This window comes from Sitophilus oryzae, unplaced genomic scaffold (genome assembly GCF_002938485.1).
Source record: "Sitophilus oryzae breed Bouriz unplaced genomic scaffold, Soryzae_2.0 scaffold_808_pilon_pilon, whole genome shotgun sequence".
Classification (NCBI taxonomy): Eukaryota; Metazoa; Arthropoda; class Insecta; order Coleoptera; family Curculionidae; genus Sitophilus; species Sitophilus oryzae.
This window is the reverse complement of record NW_022147426.1, coordinates 647339-666323: the sequence shown is the minus strand read 5'-3', so window position 1 is coordinate 666323 and position 18985 is coordinate 647339. Positions and strand designations below refer to the sequence as shown.

The following is an 18985-nucleotide window of genomic DNA, read 5'->3' as shown; positions in this document are numbered from 1 at the left end:
TTCTCATGTTAGAAAATAGCCAGACACCAATTTTCATCAAAATATCGGCATTAGCTCGAGTTATTTGGAAAAAGTCGAAATAAAAATGGAATTTCTGCACCCCGTATCTCCGAAACGAAGCATTTTAGGACGTTCATACGAACTTTTTAACTTATTTTTATCTTCAGAATATCCTGCCGAAATTTTCCTAATACAATTCGGACCACCCTGTATATTGTCGTATTTATCGTATTTTGGCTGAGTATGACACTGTTTAAAACTATAAACTAATATAGGTTAGAAATAGATCTGTCTAAAATATTGTGTTAGTACGTTAATTAAAAAGACAATGGAAGTTCCAAATTTGTTTAGCTTAAACACTCTTTTGTATGCATTTGCATTAGGAATCAAATCATGATATGTAACATTACCTGATAGAATGATTATTGCCAATATTTTATTTCGGCCAATAAAATATTTATGAATAAATTGTTCAATGCAAGATGGAATGAACAAAGGCAAACGTATTTTTCTTACCGCTTGACTGGACGTAATAAATTTTCAAACAGGTCATGGCCCTAAGGACAATTTTGTATGCAATACAGCGCTGTTCTAAAGATATATTACAAATAAAAAAATCTTACAAAATATCTATTTCATAAATCTATTCGTTTAAACATTTCGTTACGATTTAAAAGTTTCTTTCAATAAATTTAATACACCGCGGTTGTCCAGTTCTATTTTTTGCTCTGCGACTTACGACTGACACAAAGGAACTAAAATAGTTCACACAAATTTCGAACTTCTTGAGAAACGAAGTCGAGGAAAAGTTCTTTCTATTGAAATTTACGTGCCGCCGTTTTTTCGACGACAGTTTTCTTTCCAGTATTAGAAAATACCGATCCAGTATTTTAAAAGAAAGTGTGTTGACTTATTTTTTTTTATCCGCTAAGTTTGTAAAGAATTCGAAAATGTTTTAATATTTTTCAGACTTTCTTTTCTAGAATATTTTTTTAATATTCTCTATAACCCTTCTAGTTTCTCCCAATATTCTTTTATATTATTACTATTTACTTTATTAATAATATACCGGGTGGTACATCGTCGTTGGAAGCATAGGAAATCCCATGCAAATTTCGAACTGTCCAAATTGTATTTTCTAAACGTTAGGCTTTTGCCTCATTCGAACAGTCAGTTTTAAATTACAAGAATATATTTCGGGGATATTAAGCGTAGATACTATGTAGACCGCACACATAGACAAACAAATAAAAAGAGACTGGCAAATTAAATGGCAAAGAGAGGGACAACGTTCCCGTAGCGCAACTCAGAACGCAAAATTTCGTTCTATTTATGTTGATCTGCGCATTGCGTCTATTGGGCCCACTATCTCATTCTAATATAACAAGAGAGAAAGAAGCAGCCATATAAAACGTAATTTCTTAATAGGAATTAGAACAATCGCTTTTCGTTTTCGTTATCATGACAACCAAGATGACAACATCATGACAATTCGTCATATTTGTTCATTTTTTTTGGTGATTGCCTTTTTTTCTAAACTCTCCATGTTATTGACTGGAATGAATATGGATAGGGAACAATTTTTTTTTGTTCCAGATAGGTATTTATATTTTGTTACTTATAATTTTAGGTTTTACTATTTTTTTTTTGCTGCAGGAGCCAGTATCATCTATTTTTTTTATATGTATTGGTACCCCCTTTCTCTGATAGATATGTTAAAGACACCCGGTAAAATAAAAGTAAGTAGTTATATTTATCATCTTATTAAGAAAAAAGTAGAAGTAGTAGTGTCAAAAATATTTCGAACCTCTCTTAACATAACAAATTAATACAATTAATTTTTTTCATTTTTTGTGTAGAGAGTTTATAGCTTGGTTATAGTAACCAGAAACTTTATTAATATACCTATTTTACTTTTGTTTTAGGATTAAAACTGGACTTGAAAATGGTTCAGGATCATGATTCTCGTAAAGTCTTCTTTGCTTGGATATTCACTTTGTTATTGCAATTAGGCAGTTTTTTCGAAAATGAGATTTTTAATGCCCTTTAAAAAAATTGGCCGATCGTTTCCTGCAACGGTCAGTTCTTCTACATTTAAAATTGGTAGGTGGGTGGAATAAACACTGTTATTTTTTGTTATTATATTATACAGAGTTCATTTATTTTTATGTATAAATAAATATGTTTATAAAACAGTACAATTTTTGCTTTTTTTATAATTTCCCTTATAATAGTAGTATTCTTTCGTTCTGAAAGAAACTGCAAATTTTCACTTAAACTGATTTATTCCCTACACCACGTTCCCTTTACGTGGTATAGGGAATAAATCAGTTTAAGTGAAAATTTTCAGTTTCAGAATGAATGAATACTACTAATGGCTAATTTAAATTTCCCTCCAGCCAGAATATGCGATAATGTCTTACGATACGTTTTATACCTGTCTCTTTCTTTTTCATATAAAGCACACATAATAAAGAAAGATAGCAATAAAGACGTATGTTCTGCTATGGTCCTGCTAATTGGTTTCAAAATTGTTATTCTGAGTTGCGCTACGGGAACGTTGTCCCACTCTTTACCATGGGATTTGTCAGTCTCTTTTTATTTGTTTGTCTATGACCGCACAACAAGTTACATCTGACAATGATAAATTCATAGGTTGACAACTTAAGGTATATTAATATTTGACTGGTTTTGCGTTGTTACCTGTTGAGTTAATTTAAAAATAGATGCAGTTTTCTTGAATTACTTAAAATCGACTTGTACAACAATGTTCAACTTTGGCATGTGTATTCAGACTAGGCAGCTCTTTAAAAAATAACTATTTGGACAGTTTAAAATTTGCATGGAATTTCCTGTGTTTTCAATGACAATGCACTATCCGGTATACATAGAGCGAATAAGTTTGAGAACATGTACAAATTAATTTGATTCCTAATACACCTGCCTACTGCTTTTCCTAAATTTATTGATTGACTACTGTAGTTTGAATTTATTTTGTTTATACAACAGGGTTGTTCACCAGATACGACACGGAGTATTGTAGCTAAACGATGAGATTTTTACAAATTGTAAGTTTGGGGTTCGTTGAAGGACTATTAGAGCTACAATTTAAAAATATTTTTACAATATACAGTGTCCCAAATAAATAAAAAATATCAAAGTTGTATTTTTTTAAACGGAACACCCTGTATATTATTACATTTTTAGTTTCTACGATTCAAATAAAGGTAAATTTGATTAAGGTTTATTATACTTAAACCTTACCGTTTTTGAAATATTTTCAATTTTGTGAAATTGCAGTAAAAATTTTAAGGCTTCATTTCTCCAAGGGTATCAAAGTTTTTAATACTAAATATTTACTGAAGTTTATTTACTGATCAGTTATTGTGTTGCATTAATAAAAATAATACTACCTTATACAGAATGTCTAAAAATTTATTTTAAATAATTATTAGCTTCAAACGGCAATAACTTCTTTAATTTAAATGGAATGCCCTGTATATTTTAGGAGAATCAGATGCACAATTAAATTGTCTATCAAGTTGTATTATACCATTTTTTACCTATCCCTTCAAGTTTTCGTAGAAAATGCATTTTCTTATAATTTAGACCTCATTTATCAATATATCTATGGAATATTGACATTTTAGATTGTTTTTAAAGAAACAAATGTTCAAAATGTACAGACTAGTAATATTATCGTTTTTAGCACAACGATAATATTACTAGCCCATTTGTATGCAAAAAGAAAACTATTTAAATCTTTATGAAAGAGTATACCCTTAATTAAATATAACACCATTATTTACGCCCATATACTAATTAATGACATACTTAATTGTGTTCGTTAATAAATTATTATAAATAAATGTGGATTTTTGAGTCAGAAATCAATATAATAATAAGTTATCAAATTAAAGTCTTTGTTGTTATAAATAAGCATTTATTAAAAAATTAAATATCATTTTTAAGGTGTTACTTTTTATCACACTGTCTAATGCCCATACAAAATTCAGTTTCTTAGTATTTGGAGCAATTATTATTAATCAACGCAAACAGTCAGTTAATGTAGTTTGAATACTGGAATCATATTAATTGGTCCTCTTTAACAAATATTTAAACAGTTTTTTTATTTTTAATGAAATAAACGAATTATATCGACAATATTAGTATCTGTACTCTTTAAAAATTTGGTACATCTTTAAAAATAATCTAAAATGTCAATAGTCCATGGGTATATTGATAAATAAGTTCTAAATTACAAGAAAATGCATTTTCTACGGAAACTTAAAGAGATAGGTAAAAAATGGTATAATATAATTTGATAGACAATTAAATTGTGCATCTGATTCTCGTAAAATATACAGGGTGTTCCGTTTAAATTAAACAAGTTATTGCCGTTTGAAGCTAATAATTATTTAAAATAAATTTTTAGACATTCTGTATAAGGTAGTATTATTTTTATTAATGCAACACAATAACTGATCAGTAAATAAACTTCAGTAAATATTTAGTATTAAAAACTTTGATACCCTTGGAGAAATGAAGCCTTAAAATTTTTACTGCAATTTCACAAAATTGAAAATATTTCAAAAACGGTAAGGTTTAAGTATAATAAATCTTAATCAAATTTACCTTTATTTTAATCGTAGAAACTAAAAATGTAATAATATACAGGGTGTTCCGTTTAAAAAAATACAACTTTGATATTTTTTACTTATTTGGGACACTCTGTATCTTGTAAAATTATTTTTAAATTGTACCTCTAATAGTCCTTCATCGAACCCAAAACTTACAATTTGTAAAAATCTCATCGTTTAGCTACAATACTCCGTGTCGTATGTAGTGAACAACCCTGTATATTTAATACAACTTTCTTTAATTATACGTACTCAAAAAGTGAATAGGGTAATATATCGACTTTCACAAGATAACTTACGAGAACCGGAAGTAATATGCTCAGCAGCATTTTTTAAAGCATGTTTGCACAACAAATTAGTAACTAATATGCTGAAATATACGGATTCATTATAATTGGGCACTTATTAAAGATAGGAGAAGTATACCTTGCGGTCTTTGTTAAAAGATTCACAATTTTTTATTTTTTTTACATTTTTTTAGATACTTTTCTTTGTTAATTTATTTGCCTCAAAGTTTTCCCCAGACTAAGATTATCCAACCCAGTCTCTTACAGGTCTTAATGCAGAACAATGATCGGTTGGTCCTCGCGGGCCCCCAAATTTCACTAATTTTCAATCTATATTCCCAACCCGTATTCTTTGCAGTGCCGACGGCAACTACGAGGTAACCCTAATGACGAAAGCGACGGTATACAATAGCGGGCTGGTGGTTTGGCAACCGCCCGCCATATACAAATCGTCCTGTGCGATCGACGTCGAATTTTTCCCGTACGACGTGCAAACTTGCGTGCTTAAGCTGGGCAGCTGGACGTACGACGGGTTCAAGGTTCGAATCCTGCCGGCTCTAGGCAGCGGTTATCACTCGTTTGTTGTTATTCGATGCTAATCTTATTATTTATGTATAAGTATATTTTTTATTTTTGTTTTCAGTATTTGATGACGGCATGTCAATACGAATGTTATGATCATAACGTGTTTTTCATTGTTTTCACAATTTATTGGTTTATGATTGACATTTGATATTATGAACGTATATTAGGTTTATTCGTAGTATTTTTTAAGATAAATCTACTAATCTCTAAATAAAAAGGGTCCAAGATGTTTTCTAGTTATTTGGCTATTCAATTCCCAAGAATAAAGATTAATTGAAATCATTTATTTCAACGGGTACTGTAAGATTTTTTTGAATTTTAAAATTTAATATATTTTGTTCTAGTTGGCCGATTTTGATGATTTTTAAGCAGTATGTAGCTAAATTATTTTTCTTTCAAATCAAGAATAGATGCACCTAGATGATAAAATTATTTTCAAATTCCTTGCTTTTTTAACATCGGGTGTTCCAAGTTCCAAACTTTTATGACAATAACAACATTTTGTGCTCCCTCGTATAATTGACAGACCTGTCCAACAGCAGCAATGGAGGTCATTCTAGATCTAACACCAATGCACATTGTCATTGGTAGATATGCCAATGCGACAATGATTAGAATGGTCACTAACGGAATTAGTACTGGGAGAATTGTCAGATCAGGGGCTTGGAACACCCTCAAAAAGGAAATACCACTCCTGCAACTCCCAGTGGACGATATGCCAAGAACGTACAACTTTGACAAACATGTCAATGTAGTATTGAGCAATAAGAAGGATTGGAAGAGCGAAACGCTTGCCCAGCAGTTAAAAGACCATACCATAACTTGGTATACTGATGCTTCCAAAACCAATACGGGAACAGGGATCGGAGTGTTTGGGCCGAGAGCTAAATACTCCGAACCAATGGGCACTTACCCTAGTATCCTACAGGCAGAAATCTACTCTATCGAAAGATGCGTACAACTTATCTTAGATAGGAACTATCGGAAACAAGAAATAGCCATCTTGTCTGATAGTCAAGCAGCGTTAAAAGCGATCAACTCAGTATCAATCAATTCGAAATTGGTCAAAGAATGCATTAGAAGCTGAATAAATTAGGCAAAGAAAACAAAGTCCTCCTATTCTGGGTGCCTGCTCACCAAGGGATAGAAGGCAATGAAAAAGCAAATAATCTAGCTAGGAAAGGAGCGAACACTCCACTAACTGGACCAGAACCGTTCTGCTTTCCAAGTGGTAACCAACTCAAGGCGGAACTCAAGAACTTGGAAGATTCCATCCGCAACCTGGGATGGAAATCTTGCAATGGTCTAAGACACTCGAAGAAGTTTCTGAGGGCTTATGATCAAGAAAAATCACAGATCTTCCTGGGTCTGAGTAAGAACAATCTTCGGATTGTCACGGGATTTTCAACAGGACACTGTCTCCTCAATGAACACCTCAGTAGACTGAAACTAAGAAGAAACGGCGAATGCAGATTCTGTGGGGAAGATGGTGAAACACCAGTACACCTCATCACTGAGTGCGCCGAGACGACAACCATTCGTGCCATGAATTTTGGTACGACTGATATTGGAGATGGAGAACTACCCTCTATAAAACCGTCCCAGATACTGGCTTTTGTCAAGGCCCTGGGACTGTATGATGAGTTATGATTCAAGAAAGGGGGACACAATGGATCTGTAAGGTCGAAGTGATTAACCCCCTCCCACTCATTCTAAATTTAATAAAAAAAAATTCTAATTGACAGATGGGAACTTTAGCTACAAACTGCTTAAAGGGTTATCAAAATCGGTACACTGGAACACAATATATAAAACTATAAAATACATCAAAATTTTAAGGTACTCGTATTTCGTGTCGGTGAGTGTACTTTGTGTATTTACTCTATTGTAAGGACTATCTTTTTTCTTTTTAGTTTTTTATTCTGTCTTAAAAAATGCTTTATTATAATCGAACATCACATCCAAATTAATTAGATTATATTTTACCGCAAGTATCAATAACAAATCGAGATGATATGAATAACCTACATTTTGTATTGGCATGCCAAACTGTACTGACTTTAGATTTGAAAATGCTGGATTTTGGAGTTGACTGATTTATATATGTTTAGCATTCTTAAAAGTTATTGATAATTCTTGTATATATACATATTGTACACAAGTTTGGGAAAGGTATAAAATTGAAAAACATACTATTTGTCTAGTTATACGTACTTTATACTCCTTAATACATTTTTAGTATAATTTCAATGGTTGTTTCTAAAAATTTCAGTAAGCTGGATTTTGGCACGTACATCTTTTTAGAAACTGCGACTATCCCTACAAAGTAAAATAAAGTTTAAAGTTTTGCACTGCTAAATATTAGGCGTTGTTAAACTATGCGAGATATTCATTTAGACGTGTTTATTGTTTGTTAGCGAAATTGGTTCTAAAGTATCTATCTACCGAGAATTTCTTTCTGGACTGGTATTCCGTAGATATATTTTATAAACGCAAAAGTGTTTGTAAGTATGGCTATTTGTTACTCTTACTTCACACAAAAACTACTAAATGGTTTTTAATGAAACTTTACAACAACTTGGCTTCTTCATCAGAATAAAAAAAATTAAATACCATTAGAGCAATAAAATAACACACGGTTTAGTTAAACTCTGTCAAACGGCTATCTTTATTCATAGATTATCAATTAGAGCTAGACACATGTCATAGGTACAGCTGGTTCCAAAAAAAAATGAATAGGACTCTTTACACATTCATTTCGAATATTTGAGCAGTGTATATTTATGTGTCAAGTATTTTGACATGTTAGGGTTATTGTAGTATTGTATAAAATAACTTTGCTTTTGACAACGTGGCAAATACATTTTTCAGAACGTCAGCATGACATGAGTAGAGAAATGGAGGACAGGTATCATAGAATATACTGCCCGAAATACAGGGCTGTTCACCACATACGACACGGAGTATTGTAGCTAAACGATTAGATTTTTACAAATTGTATGTTTTGGGTTCGTTGAAGGACTACTAGAGCTACAATTTAAAAATATTTTTACAAGATACAGAGTGTCCCAAATAAATAAAAAATATCAAAGTTGTATTTTTTTTAATGGAACACCCTGTATATTATTACATTTTTAGTTTCTAAGATTAAAATAAAGGTATATTTGATTAAGGTTTACCGCACTTTAATCTTAGCGTTTTTGAAATATTTTCAATTTTGTGAAATTGCAGTCAAAATTTTAAGGCTTCATTTCTCCAAGGGTATCAAAGTTTTTAATACTAAATATTTACTGAAGTTTATTTATTGATCAGTTATTGTGTTGCAATAATAAAAATCATACTACCTTATACAGAGTGTCTAAAATTTTATTTTAAATAATTACTAGCTTTAAACGGCAATAACTTGCTTAATTAAAATAGAACACCCTGTATATTTTATGAGAATCAGATGCACAATTTAATTGTCTATCAAATTGAATTATGCCATTTTTTACCTATCTCTTCAAGTTTCGGTAGAAAATGCATTTTCTTGTTATTTAAAACTCATTTATCAATATACCCATGGAATACTGACATTTTAGATTATTTTTAAAGATGTGCCAAATTTTTAAAGAGTACAGATACTAATATTGGCGATATAGTTTGTTTATTTCATTAAGAAATACAAAAAAACCTGTTTAAATATTTGTTAAAGGGGACCAATTAATATGATTCCAGTATTCAAACTACATTAATTGACTGTTTGCGTTGATTAATAATAATTGCTCCAAATACTAAAAAACTGAATTTTGTATGTGTATTAGACAGTGTGGTAAAAAGTAACACCTCAAAAATGATATTTCATTTTTTGACAAATGCTTATTTATAACAACAGAGACGTTCATTTTCATCTTATTATTTTATTAATTTCTGATTCAAATCCACATTTTTTTAGAATAATTTATTAACGAACATAATTAAATATGTAATTAATTAGTATTTGAACGGAAATAATAGTGGTATATTTAATTAATGGTATACTCTTTTATAAAGATTTAAATAGTTTTCTTTTTGCATACAAATGGGCTAGTAATGTTATAATTTTGCTAAAAACGATAATATTACTAGCCTGTACATTTTGTACATTTGTTGCTTTAAAAACAATCTAAGATGTCAATATTCCATGGGTATATTGATAAATGAGGTCTAAATTATAATAAAATGCATTTTCTACGAAAACTTGAAGGGATAGGTAAAAAGTCGTATAATACAATTTGATAGACAATAAAATTGTGCATCTGATGCTCCTAAAATATATAGAGCGTTCCATTTAAATTAAACAAGTTATTGCCGTTTAAAGCTAGCAATAATTTAAAATAAATTTTTAGACACTCTGTATGAGGTAGTGTTATTTTTATTATTGCAACACAATAACTGATCAATAAATAGACTTCAGTAAATATTTAATATTCAAAACTTTGATACCCTTGGAGAAATGAAGCCTTAAAATTTTTACTGCAATTTCACAAAATTGAAAATATTTCATAAACGGTAAGGTTTAAGTGTAATAAACCTTAACCAAATTTACCTTTATTTTAATCGTAGAAACTAAAAATGTAATAATATACAGAGTGTTGCATTTAAAAAAATACAACTTTGATATTTTTTTCATTTGGGACACTCTGTATCTTTTAAAAATATTTTTAAATTGTAACTCTAATAGTCCTTCAACGAACCCAAAACTTATAATTTGTAAAAATCTAATCGTTTAGCTACAATACTCCGTGTCGTATGTAGTGAACAACCCTGTATATGTTTTATATCGTAATCAATTTTATTGGAACCAGCTGTACATGCAAACATCGCCCACTAGGTGCTATGATAAATATTACACTCTATATTAATAAAATTCGAATTTTATGTGGACGAAAACACTATTAATAAAGGTCGTAATTTTTTCATCACAGTCAAAAATCATAACGATATTCAATTGTAAGTTCTCAGTTTCATCAGCACTTTAACAGAAAGATATGTACTAAAATCCGGTATTCTAAAACTAATTATAGTTTACACAATATTGAAACTCCCATACACGACTATTAAGAGTCGTTTTCTTAAATCAATTTCAAATCATCCATTGTTACTTTATTTTTTTTGTTTCAATTTTGTCATCTCTAGGCCATTGTAATGTTGCATATAGTTTAAGAAACAATTTTAAAACAATTATTATCCTGCATGGATCCTGCATGTTTTTGACCTTTTTTTTATAAACATTTTCTTAAATCATTTTGTGGTGGTATGTATTAGTATGCGTTAATGTTAGGCCATATTATATAATATTCATTTTTTATCATTTTAGATGTTTTATTGTTTCAGTGTTAATAGATACCATAAGAATATAGCGGGTGATACTCAGATATTCAGAAGCTCACCCCTATAACTTAGCTTATACTTATCAATTAGAAAAGACAGCACTTAAAAAAACATAGTCACCCCAAATCTCATTCAAATCGGAATAAGGGTTCTTAAAATATCTTAATATGTTTTTTTACGTTTGATGCTCACTGAATATTGGGACATCCTGTATAAGAATATATTTTTTAATTATCTTTATGGGAGCAATGACAAAACATATTATAGTTCGAGAGCAACCGCTTTTTAAATAATTAAAAAAGTTTTAGGGTCCAGGTCTTAGTTTACTGGTAGCCGTCAAGATCAAAAGTTAAATGTCATTAGCGAAAGTCCTGCAACTGACACGGCCGTCCGCACCACAGCAGGAGCAGCAGAAACCGTGAGAATGATGGCTAAATAATTATTTTGATTTGCTTGTTGTCGCCGTAAATTTAAGGGCAATTGGTTAGGCCCTTCGGGATAAGATACAGCTTTCCTGTCATTCACCGATGTAAAAGGGTTTGTCAGAGAATCGTTAGAACAATGTACATTTATAGGATTGGCCTCATGATTGCCGCTCTCTTACATTTGCTTTATTATTTTTATTATAATAGACACAAAGAACTGGAAACGTTTAAAAATACACAAACCGGTACGAAAAATGGACACCTAAAAAATTTTAATGTGTTTTAAAGTTTTATACATTGTGTTGTAGTGTGCCGATTTTTATGATTTTTTAAGCAGTATGTAGCGAGATTATTTGACTTTTTAGTATATCTTTGCCCAACAGCCAACAGACATTAAGAATGTGATTTTTCAATGACAGTGACATTACATAGATCATAAACCATGATCATAAACACTATTACATAGGTCTGTTGACTGGGACCAAACGCGAAGGCATGGATTTAATGTAAAAAATATGAAAAAATATTGGTGTCTTCTTCAAAAGCATATATCTCCAAAAAAATAAAGCTATTGAGATGAATCAAAAAATAAACCAACGAGAAAAGATGCACCTAGATGATAAAATTATATTCCTTGCTTTTTAACATATTCTACAGGGTGTTCTAAACTTTCACCAAAATAACAGCATTTTGTGTTCCCTCGTGTAATTGACAAATGGGTACTTTCAATCATCAAAATCGGTCCTCTAAAACACAATATACAGGGTTGTTCACCACATACGACACGGAGTACTGTAGCTAAATGATTAGATTTTTACAAATTATAAGTTTGGGGTTCGTTGAAGGACTATTAGAGCTACAATTTAAAAATATTTTTACAAGATACAGAGTGTCCCAAATAAATAAAAAATATCAAAGTTGTATTTTTTTAAATGGAATACTCTGTATATTATTACATTTTTAGTTTCTACGATTAAAATAAAGGTAAATTTGATTAAGGTTTATTACACTTAAACCTTACCGTTTTTGAAATATTTTCAATTTTGTCAAATTGCAGTAAAAATTTTAAGGCTTTATTTCTCCAAGGATATCAAAGTTTTTAATACTAAATATTTACTAAAGTTTATTTATTGATCAGTTATTGTGTTGCAATAATAAAAATAATACTACCTTATATACAGTGTCTAAAAATTTATTTTAAATAACTATTAGCTTTAAACGGCAATAACTTGTTAAATTTAAATGGAACACCCTGTAAATTTTATGAGAATCAGATGCACAATTTAATTGTCTACCAAATTGTATTATACCATTTTTTACCTATTTCTTTAAGTTTCCGTAGAAAATGCATTTTCTTGTAATTTAGAACTTATTTATTAATATACCCATGGAATACTGACATTTTAGATTATTTTTAAAGATGTACTATATTTTTAAAGAATACAGATACTAATATTGTCGATATAATTCGATATATTTCATTAATAAATAAAAAAAAAACTGTTTAAATATTTGTTAAAGAGAACCAATTTATATGATTCCAGTATTCAAACTACATTAACTGACTGTTTGCGTTGATTAATAATAATTGCCACAAATACTAAAAAGCTGAGTTTTGTATGTGTATTAGACAGTGTGGTAAAAAGTAACACCTTAAAAATTATATTTCATTTTTTGATAAATGCTTATTTATAACAACAGATACGTTCATTTTCATAACTTATTATTATATTGATTTCTGATTCAAATCCACATTTATTTAGAATAATTTATTAACGAACACAATTAAGTATGTAGTTAATTAGTATTTGGGCGGAAATACTGGTGGTATATTTAATTAATGGTATACTCTTTTATAAAGATTTAAATAGTTTTCTTTTTGTGACATAAATGGGTTAGTAATATTATCGTTTTACTAAAAACGATAGTATTACTAGCCTGTACATTTTGTACATTTATTGTTTTAAAAACAATCTAAAATGTCAATATTCCATGGATATATTGATAAATGAGGTCTAAATTATAAGAAAATGCATTTTCTACGAAAACTTGAAGGAATAGGTAAGAAGTGGTATAATACAGTTTGATAGACAATTAAATTGTGCATCTGATTCTCATAAAATATAGAGGGTGTTCTATTTAAATTAAATAAGTTATTGCCGTTTAAAGCTAGTAATTATTTAAAATAAATTTTTAGATACTCTGTATAAGGTAGTATAATTTTTATTATTGCAACACAATAACTGACCAATAAATAAACTTCAGTAAATATTTAGTATTAAAAACTTTGATATCCTCGGAGAAATGAAGCCTTAAAATTTATACTGCAATTTCGCAAAATTGAAAATATTTCTAAAACGGTAAGGTTTAAGTCTAATAAACCTTAATCAAATTTACCTTTATTTTAATCGTAGAAACTAAAAATGCAATAATATACAGGGTGTTCCATTTAAAAAAATACAACTTTGATATTTTTTATTTATTTGGGACACTCTGTATCTTGTAAAAATATTTTTAGATTGTAGCTCTAATAGTCCTTCAACGAACCCAAACCTTACAATTTGTAAAAATCTAATCGTTTAGCTACAATACTCCGTGTCGTATGTGGTGAACAACCCTGTATAAAACATTAAAATACATCAAAATTTTAAGATGCCCGTTTTTCGTACCGGAGAGCGTATATTGAATAAACTGGTGCAAAATACTACTTGATACTGCATGTTTAATTGATCATGTAAAGATGTAAACAAAGATGTAACATTAGTTTTTAATGTAGTAAGTACTTACAGTGCAACACTTTTTGAGTCACTGTATATTTTATACCTTTCTCATGTCAATAGTGTTAGTTATTAGAAAGTATGAGGTCTATTTTGGAAGTAGATATTGGCTTTAAAAACGCTTTACTAAGTAGAAGGCTACATTTACTTTACTTATATTATTTTTCCGTGAAATATCTCAATATAAACTTGAAACGGTGATTTCCTATATTTATTTGTAGCATATTTATGGAATACCTATCAATTTTCCAGCGTAAAAAAAAGTCACAGTATCTGTTCTCTAAAAGTAGTAAAACTGTGATTTCGGACTAGCTTTTTCTTTATTAAATTTTGTAATAAAAATAGTTTTGTAATTTTGTTTTTTTTTTTCGTACAATTTCATAAAGATTCTCGAATTTGGAGTGTAGGACTGTGTTTGAGAATATTAAATTTATATTAAAGCAACATTTTTTTGTTAAAAAAATTATATGATTTTTGGAAATGTTTGTTATCACCACTTGCCTTAAAGAAGAGTATATTTTTAATCGGTCCAATGCCAGAGGCAGTATCTCATTAACCTTCAATATCCTAATTATTGTTCCAGGTACACTCAAAAATTTTAATATAGTAAAATAACTGTTCAAAAAAATAATGTTTTCTAGATAAAAAAAATAGATAAATTAAGGTAAGAATAATTAATTCGCTAAACGTATTTAATATATTTACGTTTTCTACGAAGCCGGTTTATAAAAAAATTATAGATATTATATACAGGGTTTTTCAAAAAACATGTGTCATTCCTCACGTAAAAATAAGAGTTCTCTTTTATTAACATAGGTCCGATTCTGCTTTTTTTCGTAGCTGCGGGAGGTTAAATTACAGTTACTTCAAGGAACAGCTTTTAATCGGCATTAAATGGCCTGCACAACTGTGCTAACAAGAGAAAAATTCAGTAGCGCCACATGTTTTTTTTAGACAGATGTTTTAGGGATAACCCATATCCACGTCCCTGGTGAATAAAGATCGATACTTTTTTGGCTTTTAGCATTGAAATAAATAGCACTTATAGTAACTTTTATCCTCAAAATTTAATTCCAATTACTAACAGGATATGGAAGAAAATTATAATATTCGAATAAATCGAAATCGAATAATATAATAAATCGAAAAAAAAATAAGACATGTATACTAAAGAATAAAGCAAAGAATATACCTAGCTAGAAAAAGAATGGACTCTGCCATACTGAAAAATGGTCCTACAGAAGTGGCGCCATCTATTGAGTAGGGCTTGTTTTAAATGGATCGAAGCGCGGGCTTTTTAAATGAGCGTATTTATTGAATTTTGCTCTAAAATAATTAAATTTGATCATTAAATCTTATTTTTTACACAAATTCAACAATACTAATAACAAGTATCGTTGTGATGTGTAAAAAATAGGATTTAACAGTATAATTTATACAATTATTAAATAAAATTAAAGCCAAACATGTGTAAATATTATTTATTATTTAAAGTTTTTATTTATAAGTAAAATATTTAAACATCGTTTATTATAATAAAACAAAACCAACGTAATACGCCCAAAGTTTTGTAAATGGAGTAAATATAAATAGGTACTTAAATGATGACAAAAATAAAAGACTTACATTATATTTTTAGGGCCACAAACAAAAGGAATGTCTAATAAAAGTTCATATAACAAATTATAGTTTGAAAACGTTTTGATAACCATTTTTGATGATTGGCGATAGTGTCACTGTTAATTTAAGTTCTGCCACAATTTCCATCTAGATTTACTACCTTTATACAACTATCAGTGGTAGAATAAATAATAAATAACATAAAATAAGCTCTGTAAAGACTGACAAATCCACAAAATTTCAAATCAAATTCAAATGTGTCAAATGAATCGTCAAACAGAACTGTCAAGGATCCCCACCCTAGAAAGCTTTTATGGTGCTTTTTCCGCCCACCATGCATAAATACATGGATAGCATTATGCTCCTTCCTTAGTCTTCTTATTCAAAGTGATGTATACCCCTTTAGCTACGAAACAAAATAGAATCGGACCTATGTTGATATGAAAAATAAATCCTATTTATACATTTGTATCTAAACTGAATCTTAAAAAAAAATCTCAATGAACCATAGTTGCGTTAAAAACCTTGTATTCTATGAAAATCTGAATAACCAGTATATTCGTTCGCTAGTAAAGTATTTAAGTGTCGTATGTGTTGTGTCAGTGTGCTTCTAGCCGTTACTTCATTTATCAACCGCTCATTTAAAACTCTTTATAAATAAAGTTACTAACATAAAAGAATTCTTAAAAACTATCGACCTAAATCAGAAACTAAAAAGAAATCAAATGAACCAGTACATGGCTTTTCCAAGTTTGTGTACGCTATACATAACTAACAATTTTTCTGTAGCCGCTTACTTTCGAGTAATCATTTCATAAATCTATTTAGGGCTGTTAAAAAATAAATTATTATTTGTGATAATTTAATGAGAATTTTCTATAAATAAAACTAGTTTAGTAAATCAAAAATATGTTTATGAATTGTATAAGTAAATTTATACTGTATTAATTTTAAAACAATAACATAAATATTACGACCATACACTAATACATATAATATTGATTAAAATTATCTGATAAACTATCTATAAAATTAGTGAATGGTCTTTAAATAAATCCACATTTAATTAATTTAAAAAATTTAAAATGTTTCTGTATGTATGCTATACACAAAGTGGTCCGAATTGTATTCGGGAAACTGCAAATAAAAATAAGTTAAAATGTTCATATAAAATCGTGTCCTAAAATGATTCGTTTCGGAGATACAGGGTGTAGAAGTTTTATTTTTATTTCGGTTTTTTTCCAAATAATTTCTCAACTATTGCCGATATTTGGATAAAAATTGCTGTCTGGATTTAGAATTCTCATGACAAAAAGACACCAATTTTCATCCAAATATCAAGATTAATTCAGAAATGATTTTGAAAAAATTGGAATAAAAATGAAACTTCTACGCCCTGTGTCTCCGAAACGAAGCATTTTACGACATACATTTATAAAAACTTTTTTGCATATTCTTATCTGCCGATGTTTTCCGAATACAATTCAGACCACCCTGTATAACAAGAAGTGAAGTTTTATGTAACAGAATTCCATAGAAACATTTATTTTAAGAAAGTAAGTATATCTTATTAAATATACAAGACGATGAAATGAAATCATATTTATTTCCCTTATATTGGAGTAGAAGTTTCTTAAAATAAGTATTTCTATTATCTATAGAGTCTGGCTACAGAAAACTAAACTATCCTGTACAAGACTTCGAAGTATATAATTTTGTTCGATTATATGAATATAGCTTGTCCAAGCACGTGAGGGATTGCTGCTATTTTGTTGTTAAATACTTTACAACTCTTTTTTATGTTAATATTATACATATATTGATTAATTAAATCTGTACATATAATTGTAAAAATTGTACATAGGCTAGCTTTATATGTGTTTTAATGTGTTTAATACCCTAGACTGTTAGAATATTCAATCAAATTTTCTCTATTAATCCCGTGGGAAGCCGTTGGTAAAATTTAATCAATTTCTGTTAATTTATAGGTGGATCTGAGGCATATGGACGAGAAAGCGGGAAGTAATGTGGTTGACGTCGGAGTGGATTTGTCCGAATTTTATATGTCCGTAGAGTGGGACATATTAGAAGTTCCGGCAGTGAGGTAAGTTGCGACATAATTTTATTATAACGGATTTTATAACTTATAGTCAAACCACGGCATATAAAGGACACGGCAGGCTAACTCTGCCCAGATCCCATTGTTTTAAATTTCTATAAAATTTGACCTTGAAAACGCCATTATGGGTGCCGAGTCAGGGCCGGATTAAAACGTATCAAAAAAATTCCCAGAAAATAAACTATTGATAGACAGGGTCGTATTAAAAAAAAATACTGTAATTGACTGAAACTGAATTTTATTTACACAATACTTTTATCTAAATAAATGAATCGTTAACCGCGCATACTCCTCGAAAAGTAACAATGAAAAAATCAATTAAACATTTAACTGTAGAGAATAGACAATTAAAATTAAAAAACACGCCAGGAGTTACAAACAAGAATTAAAGAAATACCCAATAAAATATCTATTGAACAATCTAAAGAGGCTACGTACAAATTATGTCCATCAATAGACATAGCAAATTTTGTTAATATTCACCATAATGTAATAATAATATCATCAAGTGCAATTTATTTTATAATAGTGGTCGTGATAATATTGTAGGTTTTGAGGACCAGAAGGGGAACAGAGAGTTTAAACCAGCTCGGGTGTCTAATGTTGTTATGGTAAGAGGTATCTCTACCAATGGAAAGCAGTCCCTAGCTTATTTTACAAGCTTTTATTTAACTTGCTTTGTATGTATGTTTGTTCGGGGCAAATATTTAGAAGCACTTCCTTTCATTGGAAATTGAAATTTGGCATGTAGGTTCAGTCCCGATGACAATACATTTTCTTGCAAAGCATGATCCGAATTATTGACAGCTGTCAAAAAAATTTCAAAGTTGTCCGATTTTGATAAAAATCTATATATAGGATGGCCATGGGTTAAAATGAAAGAAAAAAAATTGAGCTGTCAAATTTGACAACTGTCAAAAACATTTCAAAGTTGTCAATCTCAAAGTTGATATATTGGATGCTCCCTACCCCATAGTCGGTTTTCATTTTATTTGTCTCACATTTGAACTGTCAAATTTGACAGCTGTTGTTTTTTTAAGTTCTCCTTTTTTAATGAAAATCGATATACATATTATTGGGATGCCTATAGGAAGTTATTTAAAAAAAAGAATTGAGTTTAAGTGTGTGGCACTAAGAAACCAGCATAACTAAAAAGTAAAAAATAAATTTAAGAAAAAAA

At 29.5% G+C, this 18985-nt stretch overlaps 1 protein-coding gene across 1 annotated transcript in view; it reads left to right on the top strand.

Moving 5' to 3' along the window:
• LOC115888877 (acetylcholine receptor subunit alpha-like) overlaps positions 1-18985 on the top strand; it is a 164666-nt gene that overhangs the window by 126046 nt on the left and 19635 nt on the right. The window contains exon 5 of the mRNA XM_030908745.1: positions 17675-17790. Coding sequence (XP_030764605.1) covers positions 17675-17790 — 116 coding nt within the window. The remainder of the gene's footprint in view (positions 1-17674; positions 17791-18985) is intronic.